This window comes from Aspergillus foveolatus (genome assembly GCF_047715535.1).
Source record: "Aspergillus foveolatus strain CBS 279.81 unplaced genomic scaffold BDW70scaffold_95, whole genome shotgun sequence".
NCBI classification, from domain to species: domain Eukaryota; kingdom Fungi; phylum Ascomycota; class Eurotiomycetes; order Eurotiales; family Aspergillaceae; genus Aspergillus; species Aspergillus foveolatus.
The window spans coordinates 36,015-56,676 of record NW_027396159.1 but is presented as its reverse complement, the minus strand read 5'-3'; the positions used below and the strand labels follow the sequence as shown (position 1 = coordinate 56,676).

At 51.8% G+C, this 20,662-nt stretch overlaps 7 protein-coding genes across 7 annotated transcripts; 1 reads left to right on the top strand and 6 right to left on the bottom strand.

The window, feature by feature from the left end:
• Positions 1-28: 28 nt before the first annotated feature.
• On the bottom strand, positions 29-2,077 carry BDW70DRAFT_172137 (GMC family oxidoreductase; the record flags this gene model as incomplete). The annotated part of the gene is made up of 1 exon (XM_073743423.1): positions 29-2,077. The coding sequence occupies one exon, from the start codon at positions 2,075-2,077 to the stop codon at positions 185-187; it is 1,893 nt and encodes a 630-aa protein (XP_073591576.1). The 3' UTR covers positions 29-184.
• Positions 2,078-2,692: 615 nt separating this feature from the next.
• Positions 2,693-4,450, bottom strand: BDW70DRAFT_172135 (MFS general substrate transporter; the record flags this gene model as incomplete). Its single annotated transcript, XM_073743422.1, has 2 exons — positions 2,693-2,755; positions 2,921-4,450. The coding sequence occupies 2 exons, from the start codon at positions 4,448-4,450 to the stop codon at positions 2,693-2,695; spliced, it is 1,593 nt and encodes a 530-aa protein (XP_073591575.1).
• A 267-nt stretch (positions 4,451-4,717) lies between these two features.
• Positions 4,718-6,496, bottom strand: BDW70DRAFT_164195 (cytochrome P450; the record flags this gene model as incomplete). Its single annotated transcript, XM_073741432.1, has 4 exons — positions 4,718-5,485; positions 5,545-5,780; positions 5,847-6,231; positions 6,293-6,496. The coding sequence occupies 4 exons, from the start codon at positions 6,494-6,496 to the stop codon at positions 4,718-4,720; spliced, it is 1,593 nt and encodes a 530-aa protein (XP_073591574.1).
• A 513-nt stretch (positions 6,497-7,009) lies between these two features.
• BDW70DRAFT_172134 (cytochrome P450) lies at positions 7,010-9,023 on the bottom strand (the record flags this gene model as incomplete). The annotated part of the gene is made up of 11 exons (XM_073743421.1): positions 7,010-7,193; positions 7,285-7,352; positions 7,407-7,573; positions 7,646-7,811; positions 7,881-7,997; positions 8,057-8,186; positions 8,235-8,331; positions 8,388-8,483; positions 8,565-8,721; positions 8,789-8,917; positions 8,976-9,023. The coding sequence occupies 11 exons, from the start codon at positions 9,021-9,023 to the stop codon at positions 7,010-7,012; spliced, it is 1,359 nt and encodes a 452-aa protein (XP_073591573.1).
• Positions 9,024-13,462: 4,439 nt separating this feature from the next.
• On the bottom strand, positions 13,463-14,208 carry BDW70DRAFT_144418 (uncharacterized protein). The gene is made up of 2 exons (XM_073738247.1): positions 14,059-14,208; positions 13,463-14,024 (listed from the first exon to the last, which is right to left on the bottom strand). Exon 2 carries the CDS (start codon positions 13,984-13,986, stop codon positions 13,672-13,674), a length of 315 nt encoding a protein of 104 aa, XP_073591572.1. The 5' UTR covers positions 13,987-14,024; positions 14,059-14,208; the 3' UTR covers positions 13,463-13,671.
• A 748-nt stretch (positions 14,209-14,956) lies between these two features.
• BDW70DRAFT_144417 (alpha/beta hydrolase family esterase) lies at positions 14,957-16,590 on the top strand. Its single transcript, XM_073738246.1, has one exon. It carries the CDS (start codon positions 15,657-15,659, stop codon positions 16,464-16,466), a length of 810 nt encoding a protein of 269 aa, XP_073591571.1. The 5' UTR covers positions 14,957-15,656; the 3' UTR covers positions 16,467-16,590.
• A 737-nt stretch (positions 16,591-17,327) lies between these two features.
• BDW70DRAFT_153929 (mitochondrial carrier domain-containing protein) lies at positions 17,328-18,475 on the bottom strand (the record flags this gene model as incomplete). Its single annotated transcript, XM_073739737.1, has 5 exons — positions 17,328-17,406; positions 17,460-17,697; positions 17,749-17,953; positions 18,017-18,338; positions 18,384-18,475. 5 exons carry the CDS (start codon positions 18,473-18,475, stop codon positions 17,328-17,330), a joined length of 936 nt encoding a protein of 311 aa, XP_073591570.1.
• Positions 18,476-20,662: the final 2,187 nt, after the last annotated feature.

The window sequence follows — 20,662 nt, the reverse complement described above, 5'->3', positions numbered from 1 at the left end:
TTATGATTCTTGCTTTCTTTCACGCCAGGGAGAAAGCAAAATGTGTCCAACCCCCGACAGCGTCCTTCTAGTTGCGTATAGTACTTCCAAGCTTGGTGGCCTTGACTCGGCAGGTCCATCCTTGTGCCTGGTTTACACTAATATAATATCTCCCAAATGCAGGAAAGACAGGCAAAAACCCGAACTAAGCATAATCTAGCAGCACCAAGTCCACCGCGCGCTCTGCCAGCGCATACACGGTACTTTGAATATTCCCGCGCGGAATAATCGGCAGAACACTCGCATCAACAACCCTCAACCCCTTAACCCCCCAAACCCTCAACCGTGCATCCACCACCCCCCCGCGCTCCCGCGGCATCATCGCACACGACCCCGTCGAATGGTAGTTATTCATGCATGCCGCGCGCACGTACTCGGCTACCTCAGCCAGCGGCGCCGAGGCGAGGTTCGCGGGGACGCCGGGGCTGCGTTTCCCGCCGGGCTTGAGAAGGGACGAGAGAGGGGGCGCGGAGGCGATTGTGTCGATGAAGCGCACATGGCGGGCAAGGATGTCGGTGTCGACGGGGTGTGAGAGGTAGCGCGGATCAATGCGTGGAGGGTCAGCTGCAGAGGCGGAGGTGATGTGGGTTGAGCCTCGTGAGAGTGGGTGCAGGAGCATCGCGAAGATGGTAATGTAGTTCTCTGGGCGGGCTGGGCCGGGAGTGTAGCCATCGGTGCTGTTAACACCGGTGTTGCTGAAGTCGACTTGCGCTGGGTAGGTGAAGTAGGCGGCGGTGGCTTCGTCGGCGTGGTTGGTGAGCAGGGCGCGAAGGAAGTCGCAGCGGCGTGTCAATGCGAAGCGATCGACGCCATCTTCGTCGCCGTTGTCGTTTTCGAGGGTGAGAACAAGGACCTTCTCGAGTTCGCTCACTCCAGTCTCCGGATCCGCAAAGTCTGGCACGGGGAGAAGGGCAGACGAGTAGAACCCGCCCACGGTAAAGGGCCCCGAGCGCTCGATCTGATACTCGCGCATAGCGGCCGCGAGAGCCTCAGGGACCTGGCGGGTGAGATCGTCCAGGGTGAAGTTGACCGAGTCCTGGACCTCGAAGCTCACACCGGCCATGGCGTGGTCCTGCAGGTTCTCGCCGACGTGTAAGTTCGCGACTTGCACAGGGATACCGAATTGAGAGAGGATGGCGGGGGACCCGATTCCTGAGAGCTCAAGGAGTTTAGGCGAATTGTATGCACCCGCGGACAGGATCACTTCGCGCCGGGCTTTTGCAGCTAGAGGTTGGGTGGTGCTGTTTGTGGTGTATTCGACGCCTGTGGCAATCGGTTCGCCCTCTCCATCAGACGAGCGCTCGAGCATGACGCGGGTGACTTGAGCGCCCGTCACGACGCGCAGGTTTGTCCGGCCCTTTACAGGAAGGTAGTATGCATTCGCCGAGTAGCTGCGTGTCTTGCTGATGGGGTGGATGGTCGCAGCGTTGATATACCCGCCGATGACAGCCTCGCCAGAGAACGGATCCTTCTTCATGGGATACCCCAGTCCTCTGAGGGTTTGCACCCACGCACTCGCCGAGGGGTCGACAAGGGCATCTGGGAACGAAGACTGGATGAGCCCATCCTCAGACCCGGAGGAATTCTGCACATCAACATACTCCAGCCCCAACTCCTTGATCTTCTCCGGGTCCTTCGGCAGGGTCATATGGAACACCTTCCGGTAGTACGGAGCAAGGGTCTCCCAATCCCACCCTTCATTCCCGAGCGCGCCCCACGCGTCAACGTTCGCGCGCGAGTTCGCGACGAAGACCATCCCGTTCAGCCCACTAGACCCGCCGAGCTGGCGACCCTGCGGCTGGCGGAACCGCTTGCCGGCCAGGGCCGCCTGGGGCTCCGTGTTGAAGCCCCAATCAGCGTCGGTGGAGAGGAGGTTGTACCAGAAGGCGGGGGTCTGGGTGCGCGGGTCGGAAGACAGGTCTTGGCCGGCTTCGAGAAGGAGAATGTCCAGGTTAGGGTTTGCAGAGAGGCGTGTCGCGAGGACGAGGCCGGCTGTGCCGCCGCCGACGATGATAATATCTGCTTCTTGCTCAGACATCGTTGAACAAGGCTTAGTAGTAGCTGTAGCTGTACGCTGCGATGAAGATGGTGAGAAAGACTCAGCTAGGAGAAGGCAGTTGCTGAAGGGCAGGTGGAAGCAGAGAAGGAGGAGGAGGAGCATGGCTGCCAGGGTAGCCGACACGTAATAACAGCATGAGTTGCAGGAGAGGTACAGGAGAAAGAGGGGTTATGAGAGGACTGTATCCTACGTCTCATCCCCCTGTCTGGCAAACATTCCCTTCCAGTCTGCGGACTGCAGCTGCTCAGTCTCTTGAGCTTTGCAGCTGACGTATCCAGCCTGGGCTGTCAGCTTAGATCATCTATAAACAGAAACAGAAAGCCAAACAGAAATAAATCAGCTGCAAGTTCCGATTGGGACTGGCGGCGTGTGTATGGGCAAGGCTGGCCTAAGACCCTGAAAGTCGAACAAACGCTGCCACTGAACGTTGGAGGCTGCAGACTGTCTGTTGTGTTCTTTGTCTGCACGCGCCAATTACTTACCAGAATCAAGACTTGTGTGATTTCAGTGGAACCAAATACTGTATTATTTTAGCGCGAAAAAAAAGAAAAAAGAAAAAAGAAAAAAGAAAAGAAAGAAAGAGGGAAGGCGCGATTACGCGGGAAGGAACATCTGCGGAGTGGGAGGCAGCAGCCCTCGAAGCTCGGAATACGGGCACTAGGAGTACAGACAGAAACAATCAATAGATAGAGTGCCTTCATTGCATTGACTTGGTAGTAGTTAATGTATGCTCGTAGTCGAAGCAGGAGCACCAATTCCCTCATCTATCGCCTTCACGCTCTCCATCTTCTCCCCTTTCTCCTCCAAATCATGACCACCAACCCCATCAATCCCATACTCCGTCTCCAACTCCTTCCTAAGCTCAAGCCTTCTCTCACACGAAACAGCCACCATCCCAAGCACACTGATTCCCAACGTAACCCACCAAATAGTCTTCAACCCCCTCGTGTACACTCCCGCAACCTCGTCCCACCCGGACGCCTCCCTCCCCCCGCCCTCCTGGATGATGCGATGGGCCTGGCTCGCAAATGAATACGCGCCGGCACCACCAACCTTTTCGCGGAGCGCGCCGTCCGAGATCAGGTGCACGTTGTTGTCGACCACCGCGTTGAAGATCACCGACGCGACCGTCACCCCCCAGATGTAGCCGAAGGTGCGGGTAAAGCTGTACGCGGCAGAGGAGGCAGCGACATCGGATTCTGGGAGGGCTGCCATGATTGCCGGAAGGAGGACGGGCATGATGAGCCCAGCGCCGGCGGCGGCAATGAGCTCGAAGACGGTCCAGACTGCTGTACTGGTGGAGACGGACAGGAGGGTGAAAAGGCCGGAGGCGAGGGCAGAGAGAGCAAAGGCGGCAGCGTGCAGGAAGGTGTATTCGCCAGTCATACTGAGGAGAGCGCCGGCGAGGACGGCGAAGGCGAGGGAGCCAACGGCAAAGGGGAGGAAGGAGACGCCCGACCGCAGGGCGGTGGTGCCCTGCACGGCTTGGAAGTAGATGGGGAGGAAGTAGAGCTGGGCTTGCACGAGGACGGACGAGAGGAAAGTGAGAAGGAAGACAGTTGCAGAGGTGCGGTTGGTGAAGAGGCGCGGCGGGACGCTGGGGTTCTTAGTGTAGGCTTGTTGGATGTGGAAGGCGATCCAGCCAAGCGTTCCCAGCACAAGGGGGACGATGATGCGCCAGGAGGACCAGGGGTGTTCGGTGCCGCCGCGGATGAGGCCGAGGAGGATCGAGATCATGCTGGGGATGAAGAGGGCCATGCCCTGGTAGTCAAGACCGCTTGTGCTGCTGTCGGGTTTGGGCGAGCGCATGAACAGCAGGATCATCCCGAGAGCGATGGCGCAGATGGGGATATTGAGGTAAAAGATCCAGCGCCAGTTCGCCTCGGCGAGAGCGCCTCCCACAACCGGGCCAAGAGCAGAGGCTAGCCCAGCCCATGAGAACATGAGCCCCAGGTACTTGCCGCGCTCACGAAGGGGGACCAGATCCGCGCAGATGATGTCCAGCAGGACGTACATTCCGCCAGCACCAACGCCCTGGACAGTGCGGCCGGCGATTAGCATGGCAGGACTGTGTGCGCCGCCAGCAACGCCGCTGCCCAGGGTGAAGAGCGCTGTTGAGACAATAAGCGGGAGTCGGCGGCCCAGCAGGTCGGCCAGTTGGCCAAAGAGAGTCTGCACCACGCACGAGGCGACCACGAAAGAATTGGCAATCCAGATAAACTGGCTGGCGCCGCCGATGTCTGCGGTGATAGTCGGTAGTGCGGTGCTGATGATGGAGACATCGAGGGCAGAGACAAAGGCGAGCAGACAGAGGGCCGCAAAAATGCCCCAAAAACGGGGAGAGTGTGCCATTTACGGATAGGAGAGGCAGATATTGGAAGATAGATAAAGAATTAATAGAGAAAGAAACAGAGAAGTCGAGAGCCTAGCAGGAAACTAAATGGGATGAAGCTTTAAAGACAGAGAGACTACAGCCTCGAGACAGAGACAGGGAGAGAGAGAACGTGTAAGAGAAAAGCACAAACAGACATCGAAAAGTAACCAAAGCAATGAGAGCCTCTTCATCCTTTGCGCAACAGCGTAATATTGTGTAACCCTAAGCCACCCTAGTCAACAATCTCACCTCCCGTCCTCGGTCCTCCTCACACGCACCGTGGCATTACGTGCTGGGTAATTCAGCCAGATAAGCGGCGTAGACGACGGCCGCGGACCCAGATGCTCAATATCATACGAGAGCAACATCTGCGCAAGGACCAGCTTAATCTCGTTGATGGCGAAAAACCGCCCGGGACACGCATGCTGCCCGAAGCCGAACCCCATGAACCCCTCATCAACCGCCAACGCCGACCGTGCAGCCTTGTTATTCTTGCCCTGCGCGAACCGGAACACGTCGAAGGTTTCCGGGTAAGCATAGAGCGTTTCGTCGCGCTGCAGTGCGCTCAGCGGGAGCGCGAGCATCGTGCCCCTTGGGAGGCGGATCTCCTTATCGTCTTTGTCGTCGTCCTCGCTGTTCCTCCCCTGTCGGAGCACCAGGCCATCCGGGTGCACGACGGTCCGTGGAAGCCCGAGGTTTGCGAACGGGGTGAGGCGCATGGACTCGCGCACGGCCGAGTCGAGGAGCCGGAGGCTCTTTACAGCCTCGTATGTCCACGACGTGCTGCCGGATGCTGCGAGGACCGATCGGCACTCCTCGCGCAGGAGCTCGACGACCCCATCCGCGGGGTCCATGCTGGCCAGGTCCAGAATGACGTTTTGCAGCGTGAAACTCGTCGAGTGCAGCGAGATCACGTTCAGGAGCAGCAGGCGGAGCGCGACCCGTTGCGGTGCGAGCTCGGCGGGTTGGCCGGTCGCGTAGCACTCGTCGATGATCCATTGCAATGCGTCTTTCTGGTCTCTGTATCAGCTGACGGTTTCCTTGGGGAGAGAGACAGGTAGGAGGGCCGTACCGGAGGGTCCCAAGCATATGTCGCATCCAGTCTTAGTTTGGCCGTGCGCTCCAGGCGCTCCTTCACAAGCGGCAAGCACTTTGCTGCTGCGCGGTTCGAAAAGTAGTAGCAAAGCAAGCGGACGACGGAGCCTACGATCGGCTTCAAGGGCTTAGGCGTGGCATTGATGAGCGTAGCCCCGGCAAACACACTCATTCCGTGACTCTTCAGGAGTCTCAGGAACTCCTTATCGCGGCCTATACCTACTTATCAGCAGTGTTCCATGTTCCCAGCAGGTATGAGCAAGGAGAAAGGGGACATACAAAGCGGCGCTCCACAGAAAACCGCATTGCCAGCGCCCGCAATCATCTCGAGACACGAGTCCCAGATCGTAATCTCCCTCCACTCGCTCCCCAACCCCCAACTGCGCTGCAGCGCATGCGATATCTCAGCCGCGAGGATTGGGATCAGTTGACCCAGCCCGCGCGTCATCTGGTTGCGGATCACATTGATGTGCGGCGCGCCGTTGTCGGCGACCTTCTGGTCTATGAACGTCCAACGCGCCTGCACCGTTTCGTTCTGCGTGTTGTGGGCGTCGAGGATGTTCTCTGGGAGACTGTAGATTGGTTTTGCCTGTTTGGGCGCGAGGACGACCACGGCGCCCCGGTCGAGGCTGGGGAGGATGTATGCTTGATTGGCGCGGGAGTACTGGGAGCACGGTTAGGGTTATCTGAGCGAGAATCGTACAGAGACATATCTTTATACGTACCGCCTTATAGCCAGCAGAAACCCACTCTCTTGTACTCAGTAATGAGCGCATTGTCGCGCGTGCCCAGGGAAATATTTGTTTCTGGAGCCCAACGATCGGGATTGGCTTCAGTTCGGCGCATTCTGCCTTGCGTGGATCGAGCTGTCGCCGAACAAGAGCGAGAACAATTAGGGTGATGATTCCGCTCGCTAGGATGTGGAGCATGATTAGAGATGGTTTGCACGAGTGTTCATTCCAAAGCAAGTATCTTTGGTATTAAAAGCCGGCTCACTCGCGAGGGCTTATTACGACGGCCGATAGCGAGTCCCGACACGTCCCAGCCTGCTCGCGTAGAATCTCATACAGCCAGGCTGAACGATGAAATCTAATGCAGGATGCAGTCAACATTCCATACAGCGAGAGTACCCCATTCAGTTTGATCTGCTGATCACCTCTCCAAGTTGAATAGGAAAGCCCGTAGCCTTTCTGTAAAAAAAAGATAACAAAAAGTACTAATAAAACATCTCAAAGATACATAGCTGTATGTCAGACTATGTTCTAAACCCATCTGGATGCTATCCCCGCTTGACGATGTTCCAGAGGATCCTAATCGCGCAGGAAGCCCGCTGCTAGAAAAAGAAAGAAGAGACTGCCCAACGCCAGCGCCCGGTGCACTCCCGGGCTAGCCCCTGCAACTGCCCTTACTGGCCCCATCATCATACATCCAACATGCACCATCTACCCCGCTGACACAGGATTCGAGCGCGGACTGAAGATCACCTTCGTCCTCGGATTTGGTAGCATCGTGGATCGCCACGTAAACAACCGGCGGGCCGCCTGATGGACCAGTCTACAGTCATACTCAAGGATGATCTGCGCGAGAACCAGCTTCATGACTGCCGCTGCATAGTAGCGCCCGGGGCTGTGGCAGAAAGCAAACTGCAGTCAGCTCGGGACGCGATCGTCTGAGACAGAGAAAGGTGGCAAGAGAGGGAACTCAAGAAAGCACTCACCAAACCATCCTCCCGGAGCCCCAAACATGCCAAGAGGCGTCGGCATCGCAGAGACTCGAGGGCTTGGGCTGCGAGATGTGGAAGGGCGCAGCCTTACAACATTCCCTAGCGCTCACGCTTACACTGGCCGCCGGGTCGACGAATCGAAAGCCGTGGAATTCCAACGGCGATGGGTACAGGGCTTCGCTTTGCATGATGGCGCGCACTGGGGTGCAGGCCCAGTCGCCGACGGCGAGCTTTGTGCCGTCGGAGAACTCGAATGGGGCTAGGGCTTGTCGGCGCGTGCTCACTTCGGTAATTGTTCGGTTAGTTTCGCTTTTATCTTGTTGTGGGTAGACTAATGAAAAGGAGGGGGGAGTACTCGACTCAACAGGCGTCAGACGCGCAGATTCCTTGATGAAACTGTCGAGCAGGGGGAGTCCACGACCAGTCTGGAGGAACTGGCTATACTCAGCCTCGAGCTCTGCGCGTAGCGGCTGCGTGTGCTCGGGGTGGAGACAGAGATCGTGGATCGCAAACGTGATGGTCTAGATTGTACATGGGTTCTCTTGTTAGTATCTGACCAATACAAACGGAGAGCTACCGGTCGATTATACCGTAGTCAGTGCATGGACAGATCCAAACCAGATGGCCATCAGTTCATGCACGATCCGCTTGCCCGACCATGGGGCTTTGCGCGGGGAGGTCTCCATGATCCACTGGATGCAGTCGGCCTGTGAATCTCTTAGCGGGCAAACCACAACAAGCAAAGCTAGGTTGGCGCATAACGTACGTGCTTTGGCACCTCGTGGCCGAGTTTTGCGAAGTCGCGCTCAAGACATCGTTGTTCTGCTATGGGGAGTAGTGCTTCATAAATGGCCGCATGGGACCGCAGGCAGCGCTGGATGAGGGCTCCAAGTACGCTTTTGAATTGTTAGCCAAGTTAAAAGCAGACAGATTCGAGTCCGTACGGGGTAAGAGCGCGCGGCATCAGGCGGAGGATTTCAGCGCATATGATGGTCTCTTCGATATACCGGAGGGCCGAGTCCATGAAGGCCTCGTTTCGAGCTGGGCTGCGTTATCCCACTTTCCCTTTTACCGAAGAAGGACAAACGAGTACTTACCTAGGTCTTCGCCAAAGAATGAAACTGCATTTGTGACAACTACGAGCTTCTGGACTACATAGTAGACAGGAGAATGACGGGACCCTGGGACAAAAACTCACTCAGCGAGAGCAATCGAAGCTATGCAATGAGGTTAGGGCTACGCACCATCCACGAACTGATGCTGCTCAAGCATACCAGTGAGAGACGACTTGATCAAGATGCTGAGCTTGGGCAGAAGCTGGGGAATGTTGTTGGTCAACAACGTGCGCAAGGCACGCACGAAGCCAACGCCTTCGGTGCCGCGCCGGTCGAACCAGTTGAATCCGTGCATCGTATACCGCGGTTGCAACATCTAGCGTGTCCGATTAGTACCGGTCGTCTAGGCAGATTGCCAGCACGCGAGTGGACGGACGTCATACTTGTTTCGAGGCCGCTTGAAGGGAAAGAACTGTGTCGGGCGCGGCATCGAGTTCACGCAGATGTTTGTGCGAGGAGATGAAGACATATCGACCATCCGGCGCAAAGACCTCGAAGATCTCGTTGTTTGACTGCGCGGGGGTTAGCATGGCTTATCTCGTTTTAGCCGGCCCCTTGGCTTTAACATACCTTGGTGAACTTCTTCTGAATAATTTCAGTCCCGTAGAAGAGATACATCCACGCCGAGATGCGGTTAGCCACGGCATGAAGCGCGCAATGAAGGATTTTCCCTAGCTGTCGGAGAGATCAGTATATGGCGCCTCGGACTTGATTGACGTGTTACCATTCTGCGAGACACTAAAGAGCCAGAATCTATTCTCAGAATTGGACAAATAAATTTAGACATATTCCATTTCCAAAGCCTGCTGGAGACGCTTTATATGCTTGATTCTCTCCACCTCAGCCTCCCAGGCGGCTACTCGGCTCTAACCCCCTGAGAACCGAACTGGGCGTCGACCCCTGGCATTTGACCCCCATAGTCTCTAAGACACTAAATATGGCAAATAGCGTAAGACTTGCTTTTTGCTGACGCCCACGGGAATAGGACGGTAGGCGGGGGGGCCTTTACTGATAAAGAGTGTTTCAGCCCCCTGGGGGCTGTTCTGCAGAGTCTACAAACATCCACGTCGACTTGGCACTTATTCCTGGTATACTATACGTTGGTTATTTTGGCTTTTGTTTTTTACTCTTACGAGTCTTTCCTTGTAAGGCTAAAACTGTGCATGAATTCTTTAGCATTTCTGAAGCCCCGGTTCTAATTACAGTTTCAAGATAGCAATCAAGTACGTGTGAGTAAGGAATCCGTTCAAAATACTATTGTCCTTCCAAATGGGAGTTTCCGCAATGCAAACTCTGCAACGATCCTAATAACTCTTGAGTTACGTTTCAATTAGCCCTCCGAATCGCGTTTGAGATATCGTTGTGCTATTGTATTAGCAAGCTGGTGACGTCAAAGTTCCTGTCTTTGTTTTTGCATGTCTCTTCACTGGCTCAGAACTTCCGCCAGGAATGCTGCTGGTGAAATTCCAGCAACTGCCGGATCTTCCTATTACTGATCGGGCCTCGCGCGGCTTCATCTCGCGCCTAGTGCCGTGCCAGGACAAACCCTTGCATATCCGCGGATATGGATGTAATCTGATATCAAAATATCCGCAACGATATAATATGGATAGTAGAAGGTATCCGCAGTGCAGATTTAGATATTTCACGAATAGATAAACAATTTAAACATAACTGTAACGGGCGTAGGTAGTATTGTTTGCAACTAGCTGTCCTGTATTCACGAGTATCACAAGCTTAGAGAAAGAAACAAAAGATAGAAACGCAGATATCTTCCTCCTCCCTTTTATCAACCTTTCCCAATCATACGTCAAGACTTCCGACTTCCCGGACTTGCATGCCGACGGATCTCTTTCCCAAAGTTACGAGGATGGTTCTCTTTTCCTACGAGGCCGCAATTCCGAGGCTGTACACCGATGTTGCAGAAACCTTTTTTAGATCCAGGTTGAGGGCATGGCCGAGAACCAAGATCCAGGCCATAGCCTGTGACAATAACTATATCTGTTACCACATATTCTTATGCGAATTTCTGATTATTCTTGCTATTAATATCATATTCTATTAATCTTAAATCCGGCTGGTAGCTTTGGCTGCTTTCAGTGCCTTTTTGGTCACCGTTCTTTACCTAGCAATATATAATGTAATCACCTAATTCTACTAACGTATCCCGTAAGCGAATGGGCCATGCAAGCGAGCGGGCCACCTGTGTATTCCATATAAAATGGCGCTGTCACGGGCTAATGCCATTGACTATTCTACAGGTAGGATTATTGCAGAAGGACACGCTGAAGAGGAAGAAAAAGGAGAGAAACAAGCTCGACAGCTGGAAACATCTACGTTAGATATGCACCAGCTTACTAACAGGGTCACGTGAGCGAGTGGCCTTCGACGGCCTCGAGCACTACTTCCGGACAGAGCCCGCTACAGGCGCCTTTTTATACTCTATTATCTCAACAACAAGTAGGTTGAAAGTAATAATATAAAACTGCGGTAGAATATATCCTTTTTTAAATATATTCGTCTTATTTTTAAGCTCTATAACCTTAAGGTTTCTCTCTAAATAGTATAATACTTTTAAATACCATAAATACAGCTGTAATTTATATTACTCAGAGAAATACTTAATATAGCTGAATAAAATCTCTAATACCTAAATAGAGGCTACTTAACTAGACAAAATATATACTTATACATCTCTAAACCAACTTGTCGCTGAGATATTAGCGTATGAAAAGACACCAGTTTATATGGAATTGTAATAGACGGAGTCGTAGGACAGGAGGAATCAATCAATATAGCAGAAAGAATCGTATCAAATACTTGAATCAAGGACTCAGTAAGTACAGAAGACTGAAGCTTGAAGAATCCAAGAATTCGAGGGTTCTTCATCCATTTATATACATATGAGGATCTGTCGAGGAGTATTCCATAACTCCATCTCGGAGTAATACAAACTCCACTTGTATGATTGATACCGAGCTCGATATCTGTTTCTCCGTGAGGTCAAAGATACTCCGATAGAGAGGTGGGGAATTCCTATTACAGGAATACAGAGGTGGCCCGCTCGCTTGCATGGCCCATTCGCTTACGGGATACGTTATGTCATTGTCTTGTCTTGGGCGCTGTGCTTGGGTGTTAAGGGATGTATTTAGATGGATCTTCCTATCTAATCGTGCCGTATGTACAAGAAGGAATCGCTGGAGATTGTGACGAGCTACGCCCGAAGTCTTGATTCGAGCATTGCCCGAATTGCGACGAGCCGGATAAGCCGGACATGCTGGACATGATCAACATGATCAACAACATGATCAACAGGTTTAACAAGATCAACATGATCTACATGACCAACGTGACCAATATGCTCGATACTGATCAACACTCTCGGAGTCCAATGGTCCGAGCTTGCTACCAAGCTTGCCATTCAGGCAAAGCATAAAAGAAGCTCGACGGTCACTGTTTATTAGTTCTTTAGCTAATTCTTCTCTAGTCCAATGCTACTTATTAGTATCAACGACTCTAGCTCGTGACAGAGATGAAGAGAAAGCGGGACAGGGCAGACCAGAGATTGGAGATGGATGGGGAGCCACGTGACCACAGCCGCGTACGCTACGCGGTGCGTGTTATGGGAGCATCCCATAACGTTGGGATGCACAACCTTGTCAGAGTTGGTAGGTCATTGGCTGTCATCGTCCCGTGTACTTCTTGGCAAGGTTTCGACGTCGTGTCATAACAGCAGTGTGATTCTATATTCCCATGCATCTCAGCCTCATAAACTTGAATGTCACATCCGGGCTTACTAGGAAATAGACTTGTTAGAGCACGGGTTCAGGCGGGCTTCTGGGTGGGTTACCTGGACAGTAAACCGCCCGTGGGTTAAGCAAATAGTTTTAACCCAACCCAAAAATATGCAGATCACTGCTTTTACAGGCAGTGATCTATATGCTTAAATAAATACTGTATTAAAAAACAGTACTATATCTTATTTAGTAAATTTAGTAATCTAAATACAACACCATATCTATTTAGATGTCTTGGCAACCCATCGGGTTGCCCTGCCGGGTTTTGGGTCAGCCAAAAATATCCATAACCCAATGGATTACTAGAAGGTCCAACCCAACCCAATTCTTGGCGGGTTGGCGCGGGTTTTGCGGGTCGGGTTTAACAAGTATACTAGGAAATCTTAGAATGATAAGTGGAGAGTTGTGATACGGAAATACAAGGCCACGTGATCTCCGAGGGCTTGACCGTACATCACCTAGTTCTAGAAGGTTCTCACCCTCCTATATGTATATATAGTGGGGGAAAGGAGAGAGAACATGATGAAGAGGGAAGAGGGCAATCGGCAACGAGATAGAGAATCAATCGTCATATGGCATCCGATCCTTAGTAGGCTACGTCCGTGTAGTTGATACAGTTTCCTTCTGCCCCCTTCCCCTCTGAGCATCCACAACAAGTTGTTACTGGAATTCATTCTTCAAACGGGACGCCGAGGACAGAGTAAAATGACTTAACTCGTGCTTTAACAGTGCTTTTGCTCTTATTAAGTAATGTCTTCTTTGAATCAACCAACAGGGCCCTAGCAAGAAAAACAACCACACTGATAATCTCGCGAAACTCTTGTTTTTGTCACGGGGCCAGCTCGAGCCTCATCCTGGGCACCGTGCCGGGGATGAGATTGTGCCGCCGCTGACCACTGACCGCCGGTTAGCTGAGATTTCCTGAGCTCCGGCTCCGATCCAAATCAGAACCCTGAGCTACGTCTTGTCTGGTCTATGCACCTGTCTGATAGCCTGACTCTGTAGCCGGCCTGTTGTATCTACGTCATTCTGTCCTGAATATATTCCTGAACCTACACCTCGGCAGTTTTAGCTTGTTTGAAACAGCTCATTTTGACCTCTCAAGAGCAGATTTAGTATCTGATATGGAAATATTATGTGACACTCATCTCGAGCACCGGCGCGCGGGATGAGACCGCTGGCTGATCAGGCCACACTATAGTGGCCTGACCAATATCTCCAACTCCCGGATATCTGACCTTCAATGTAATCGAGAACGATAAATAGAGGACCTATCGTCCACAAGATAGACAATCAATCGTCATATGGCATCCGATGCTTAGTAGGCTACGTTCGTGTAGTCGATACAATTTCCTTCTGCCCTTTCCCCTTTGAGCGTATACAACAGTATCAGTTAATATGTTTCTTTCCATCTCAGAAGCAGATCTTGTGGCTGGATCTTCAAGGAATTTATCCAGACTCTATTGTGGTCATGGGTCGTGTTCGAGGAAGCGGCAGACAGTGGTGGTAAAGATCAATAAAAGAATACCAATTATAACTAGTGTCTGTAGTCTGTCCTTCGCAGGCCATCCTTCAGGGAGTATGGAATGTTTCTTTCTCAGCTTTGAAAATCTGTACTTCAGGAAGGGTGAGATATTGCGAGTTATTATTGGTTCAGGGATTGTATGTAGAATCAGATACTGGCGGTCTTCTTCCTGAAGGTTTCTGAACTCTAGTAATGCTGCATCTTCAGGGCGACTTGTCAAAAAGAAACGGAGATTTATTAACTGGACCTCCATCACCATCGATAGTGGACCAAATAGCAGAGTACTAAAGTCATTGTCTTTTATTTGTGATGAGAGTACTAAAGTCATTGTCTTTTATTTGTGATGGATTTCTAGTCCTACATTTGTCAAGTCAGTGTCTCCACGAGTATGATGATCGCGGTGGCGAGAAGAGAAAACTTCGTGTTGAGAGGTCAAAAAAGAGAAAATTTAGATTGAGAGTATGTGAATGCAAAGGGCCACGCCATAGAAGAAAGTAAGAAACTGGTAAGCAGAAAATGAGCGAAGAAGATAAGACACGCAGTGGCTTCGACTAGTTGAGGTCTTCTGATCACGGGAGGGGGGATGCTCGCTTACATAGCTGCTGAGGCTAGTACACCCTTTACAGTGGATAATGTGTCCAGGCGATCTATATAATGGAAACATGCCGAGACCATCAATACCACCTCCTATATCCACACTGTCTCACTCCGGGGTGACGGTCGACGTCAAGTTCGGGAGCTTCCTGTCGCACCACAACCAGCCCGAAGAGTCTGGCGCCAGGCGGCCGGGCTCCGCAGAGCGAAAAGGCCTATGACTGTGCGGTTGGCGCTATCCGACCCCGGAACTGTCGCTCGCCCTGTCCTTGGCGTGATAGCTTGCGGTATGTGCTGGTTGCCTGCTTGAGGTGCCGTAAACGCAGGTTACGTTACATAGTTGGCCCGAAACGCCAAACCCGAGCATAAACATTAAACTGGCACTACTCAGCAGTCGAACTGAGGTGCTGCGGGGTAGTCTGAGCCCTGCAATACCCACCCCTGAAATAGCTAGGGTCCAAGGCCCTTACAAGCCCTTGCCCGGACAGACAGGCCCTAGAGAGGCCCACCGACAGGCCAATAGACAAGCCCCAGAGAGAGGCCCCACAAAGCGGACTCTGAGGTCCGTCGACGGCCGAACCTGAAACAAGACGGAATTTGCATCGACGACAGGGGCCTAATGTTCGTGTTCGGCAGTTCAACTGATGCTCCCATAGCCGATGGCATCTTGGCACTTCTCTGGGTTGTATTCTGAAACGTCACGTCGACTGGCTACCCATGTAAATCGCAACTCTGGAAGGTCCTGGCAAAGTTAGCACCTCACCACCTATCAGGTCGGAGCAATTGATGCAGAGCGTGTTGGCCGAGAGAATGTAAATAGCCTATTTTGGTTCCTCCACTTTCACCCGGCTTCTACACCTTGTCCAAGATGGCTGCACATCGTGGCGAGATACTCCTTGTGGAGGCCTGACTACCCCAGTCCACGCATTCCAACGGGCCAAATCTCTGTCTTTTGGTAATGTAGGCCTGTTTCACCCTGCGGCAGCATTGGACGTTGCCGCGGTTCCTATTAGTGTCACCACATACGGAACGTGAAGCAGGCTAAAATCCCAAATGAGTTGTGCCGGCAAGATCTGCAGACCTGCAAAACTGCACTGGAGAGGTAATGAAGACCATACGTATGGAGGACTTTCTCCTCAATCAGACCCTCCATGCAGGGCTCCGTTGCTAACCTAGCAGTGATCTGCGCGGGAATTCTGGCGGTTAACTCTTGCCCGCAATATAAATGCACAATATCTGCCATAGGACTGCTGATATCTTTCTCAACCTACCAGTGTCTTACCGCTTTGCCTTAACAAGAACTCTGGAATCATCCGCCATATCATTTCAGTGACAATGCTTCGAGCCATCCTCCCTACTCTTCTGGCCCTCGGCGCCTTCACCCCCGTCCATGGCGCCAATTCGCCAGGCTGCGATAAACAGCCGACCCTCACCAATGGCGTCCACCAAATAAACGGCCGCGAGTACTTCCTCAAAGTCCCCGATGGCTACGATCCAAGCAAGCCACATCACCTCGTCTTCGGCCTTCACTGGCGCGGCGGGAACATGTACAATGTCGTGAACGGCGACAGCATCCAGCCATGGTACGGCCTCGAGGCCCGCGCGCAAGGGAGCGCGATCTTTGTAGCCCCCAACGGTCTGAACGCCGGCTGGGCCAACACCAACGGCGAGGACGTGGCCTTCATCGACGCCATCATGGAGCAGGTTGAAGACGATCTCTGCGTGGATCAGGCCTCTCGCTTCGCGACGGGTTTCTCCTGGGGGGGAGGTATGAGCTATGCCCTCGCTTGCGCGCGGGCTGCTGAGTTCAGAGCCGTGAGCGTACTGAGCGGTGGCTTGATCAGCGGATGTGACGGGGGCAACGACCCCATTGCATATTTGGGGATCCATGGAATCAATGATCCCGTTCTCCCGCTAGATGGAGGCGTGGCGCTTGCAAATACCTTTGTGTCGAATAACGGTTGCCAGCCAACGGATATCGGTCAGCCTGCGTCTGGAAGTGGCGGGTCCATTCGAACGGACTTCAGTGGCTGCTCTCACCCGGTTTCGTTTATAGCATATGACGGTGGGCATGATGGGGCGCCGCTTGGTGTTGGAAGCTCGCTTGCTCCGGATGCAACCTGGGAGTTTTTCATGGAGGCTTGAGACAGGCTTACCCTAGGCCTCAGCGCTGGAGTAACTCGGTACCGTATAGATGGGTACATCTTGGTGGGAATAGATGTTAAATAGCTACTCTACTTGATGCCTCTTGTCAGATGCAAGATCACGGGATAGCAACTCTGACATTTATGTATTTCATGCAATGTTGCAATGTTTGATCAAATTATGAAGTAGGACTGATTGCTGATTGTTCTCTGAAGCTACTGTTAATGATATATTTCACTATTCTGCCCCGACGGCCGACCGTCTGGATCACGGGTCGGGCCATCATCCTGCGAGCCAGGCTCTCGGATATGGGATATGGCAATAATGTTTATATCGAAAACAGCTATTGCAGCCGAGTGCAGTGAGCAAGCTTAAATATAATTGTTATAATTTACATGTGATTGGCACGCCCGAGATGCCTGCTAACTATATCAGGGCAATGGACAAGCATCACTCCTTCTGCTCCATTTGACTATCTTAATATGCCAGGCTCGTGTCTGGGTAAATCGGCAGACTTTGTTAGGCTGTATTTGCGGCTGATGTCTCCACAAATACCGTAGCCTAAGGCTACTTTTGATCGGGAAAACGCTAAACCAAGAAGGCGTTCATGGCTACCAGGTTGGGTTTTAGGCGGTCATATTTCCATGCTGGCACTTACTTATGAGTCCATGAGATTCGCCGACATTGGTCTGCGTCTTCCAACTAAGTTTCATAGACTAGTCCAGAATGAATATAAACCGCCAAGGCCTGATAGACTGGATGACTGGCAAATCTCGCGCGACCGCGCGCTCTATGACATCTGGCGGGGTCCAGATAGACTAATTATAAAAGATAGTAATCAGGGGTAACCGGGTGATCTGCTTATCCAATACTTCTTTTAGGATGGCTGGTGTACAAGCGTTTTCTGTGTAGGGAAATAGCCATCATGAGAAGTTCAGTTCTGTTGCGTGTGGTTAGCATATATTAACGTCTTAGTATACTGCTTATAAGTACCGTTCTTTTAGCAGCATCATTAATCCCTGGACCAGCAACCCCTTGATGATTTGCGGCGCAAGGCCCTTATAGAGTCGTAACAGTCCTTCGTTCCTTACAATGTAAACTAGAACCTCGGTAAATCCGCTGAAAGACTTTCCCTTTCGACTCTCAGGTGGCTCGGACTGGAGCATAGTTTTGGCGACTATGAGAGGGTGGGTGACGACTGTGGCCAACAACTTGGAGCAAGCCCCAAGTGCTGGTGGATATAAATCAGTATAAATATCAACAATAGCTGAAAAGAACTTACAAAATGTGTCAAGCGCTCCAAGTTTCCTCGCCTTCTTCGACCTGCCCCTCAGCCACTGGTAGAAGCCATATGTGATCATGGGATTGACGACCAGAATGAGGTTAACTTTGAATCCCCTCCACAGCCCAGTCCATCCGTCCTCGCTCTGCACTATATCCTTCATTGTCTCCCACAGGGAGAGCTTCTCAGGGTAAGACTTGCGAGTCTGTTGGCGCGTAGAAATAACAGCAATCGGATTCGTGCATAGTTGAGCCATAGCTCCACCTACTGCATTAAGGCCAAATTCCTTGACGATGCTGTTTGAGTCGGAAAGCCCGAACGACTGGAGGGTGGACTGATGTACGTTGCGCGCGGTTGCTGTCCAGTAGAAATATGCAAAGTTCATGGACGCTGTGCCGGTAATGGAGCTCCCAAGTCCACGGTATAAACCGGCGATGCCCTCCTCTTGGAGAATTTGAAAGATTGCGTCCAGCGCGTTCTTGTATTGGGCACCATTGGTGCCATCTGGATAAGCCTTGGCGTCCTTATCTGAAATATGCTTTCGTTGTTTCTGGACTTGCACTTGTAATCGTGTTTTGACTCTGCTCAGACTGACTGTTAGCATCCCACAGCTTTCTTCTGGAAGAACTGCGTACAATTCCAGCGGGTAAACTAGGGTATTTGCAAGAACAGCGGCCGTCGTGCCCGACACGACGCTATTCCACGGCGACAATTTCTGTTGGCTCATAGTGCTTTAGTCACTTAACTAGATTAGATTGATCGGAAAATTGGCATCCTGTAGTGCATATGGTGCATGTCTCTGTCCCTATGACTGCAACGCCAGCGGTCCGCACAGAAACTCGGTCCGAGTAGCGGTCCGCATTGGCCGCCTTAGCCCCTACACAGTATGACCATTTTGGCACGTTTACTTAGTTCTTAACCAGTAGCGCTGGGGGCCTGATTCTACCAAGCAACCTAAAGGAACGCTACTACATATTGAGTCCACTTTGATATCCGCCACTGTGTCTTTGGCTCTGCAGCGACTTAAGATTCGCCTTCAGTCGGCTTCAATGAGCCATTCATAGCTATTGTGTCTAAAAACAAATCTCGCACAGTCCTAAGCACTTAGCTTTAAGCCAGGTATTCAAAGGCTAGTGTTGTTTACGACTCCCGGGATGGATATCGCCGGAAAGGCTCGAGTAGTCTCCTCTTTGTAAACATAATCGGCTGCAAAACAGGATGCATTTGGAAACCTCTTCCAGTTCAGCTGCAGAGAGTCAAGTCTCTTCCAGAGATTTCGGATGTTTCTCCCTTTTCTTGCCCCCTGACGGACAATCCACCTCCAAACATTGCACGTAAAATGACATCACGAGCCCTGGCAGCTATCTGCTCTACGAATCCACGTACATCGGGCTTTCTTACCCGGATTTGACGTACCTAAAATGACTTCCACGTACACTTAAATATCTCTTTGTTGAGGCTCTCCAGCCTGGGCTATATACGGTTATGAGAAGCATTCCTGCACTTCTGGACACACTAGGCATGATTAATAGCGACTAAGCGAGGATTCTGAGCGAGGATTCTGAGCAGATCAACCAATGCCTGTTGTCCCCGTGAGTTCTTCCAGCCCGTCATGACAAGTCGGAACATACAATGCAACATGGTTCTGCTCTGCAGCCAGATTCAAGGTCTGCAGAAGGCCATCGTAGGCCCACGGTGCGAAAAAGAACATATGGTTCGATCCTACCGGTTAGGGCAGGCCGTTGATATCAAATTACTGAGCTGCCTGACATCTGGAATGTTCGCGTTTGCAGGAGGCCTACCTGGGATCGATGCAGTGAACTGCTATCCGCGCAAAAGAGACGATTACTGATTACCAAACACTGGTCTCCTGCCCGGTACTCAGCGTTGCTCGTGTCCTATCGATGTTGAGGGGATGTTTCGTAACTGTCAGATTCGCCGCTTCCAGCCTTTCCGTTTCCCTTGATCAAGTAAATGACACTGCCTGATGCAGCCAAATTAAGGTCCAAAGATGGGGTCCTTGGGGGCACACTGGAAGTTCCCTCATGCCCTTTCTCAACGGCCATATACCGCCATAGTATGCCTTGGGATTTAGGATGGTCAGCATGGCCTGTGTCACTGTCTATTAGAGATCTCCGATGACTCTGTGAGGTTGGGACGTGGGGCTCGACGATGCGTTTCAGCGATTCATCAGCGATTTCGCTGCCTGGAAGGGCCAGTTCTTTGAGCCCCCGCCTGGTGACGACCAATGATCTGAGCAGTCGATGACAGTTTGTGTCTTAGACCTAGGGAAAGAGCCTTAAGAATAGCGACAATAATCTCACGCTTGATGTTCTCCTTGCAAATTCCGTGGGGAGAATGAGATCTCGCGTTCCTTGGACGGAGGCTTGCGCCAAACTGCACGAACTGCACGATATTTGATGCCAGACCCAGCGCCAGAATTCCAAGTTGTGGTCTCTCGCAATTACATGATCTACCTGAATATGTTTAGGATGATGGTGAACAGTGGAACTTCTTTTCCTGGCTCTACTACGAGGACTACTCGGGCAAGGGCTTCCCCGGAGACGTGGGGATCTGTCGTTGCAAGAGGCCGGATCGGGCGCGAAGTTGCGTCAAGTTGCGTCAGGAGACAGAGATGTGACTTAGCCTTGACGCCATCATGAGTCTCAATTTATACGCAGATGGTTGGGCCACAGTTGGCGGATTATGGTGGCACCCCAACTACTCTGCCGGTCTGTGTAGGACTAAGTAAATTATCTACGAGTGTACCGTCGGTCTAACTACGTAATATATCGAAACAATACTTAGATAAGCTGAATAGCAGTTGTAAATCATCGGCCGAGCCTTCTCAGCAACATAATCCAGAGTCATTCGGCATGCGGTCCGATGGTCGGCGTCCACGGACCGGCAGCAT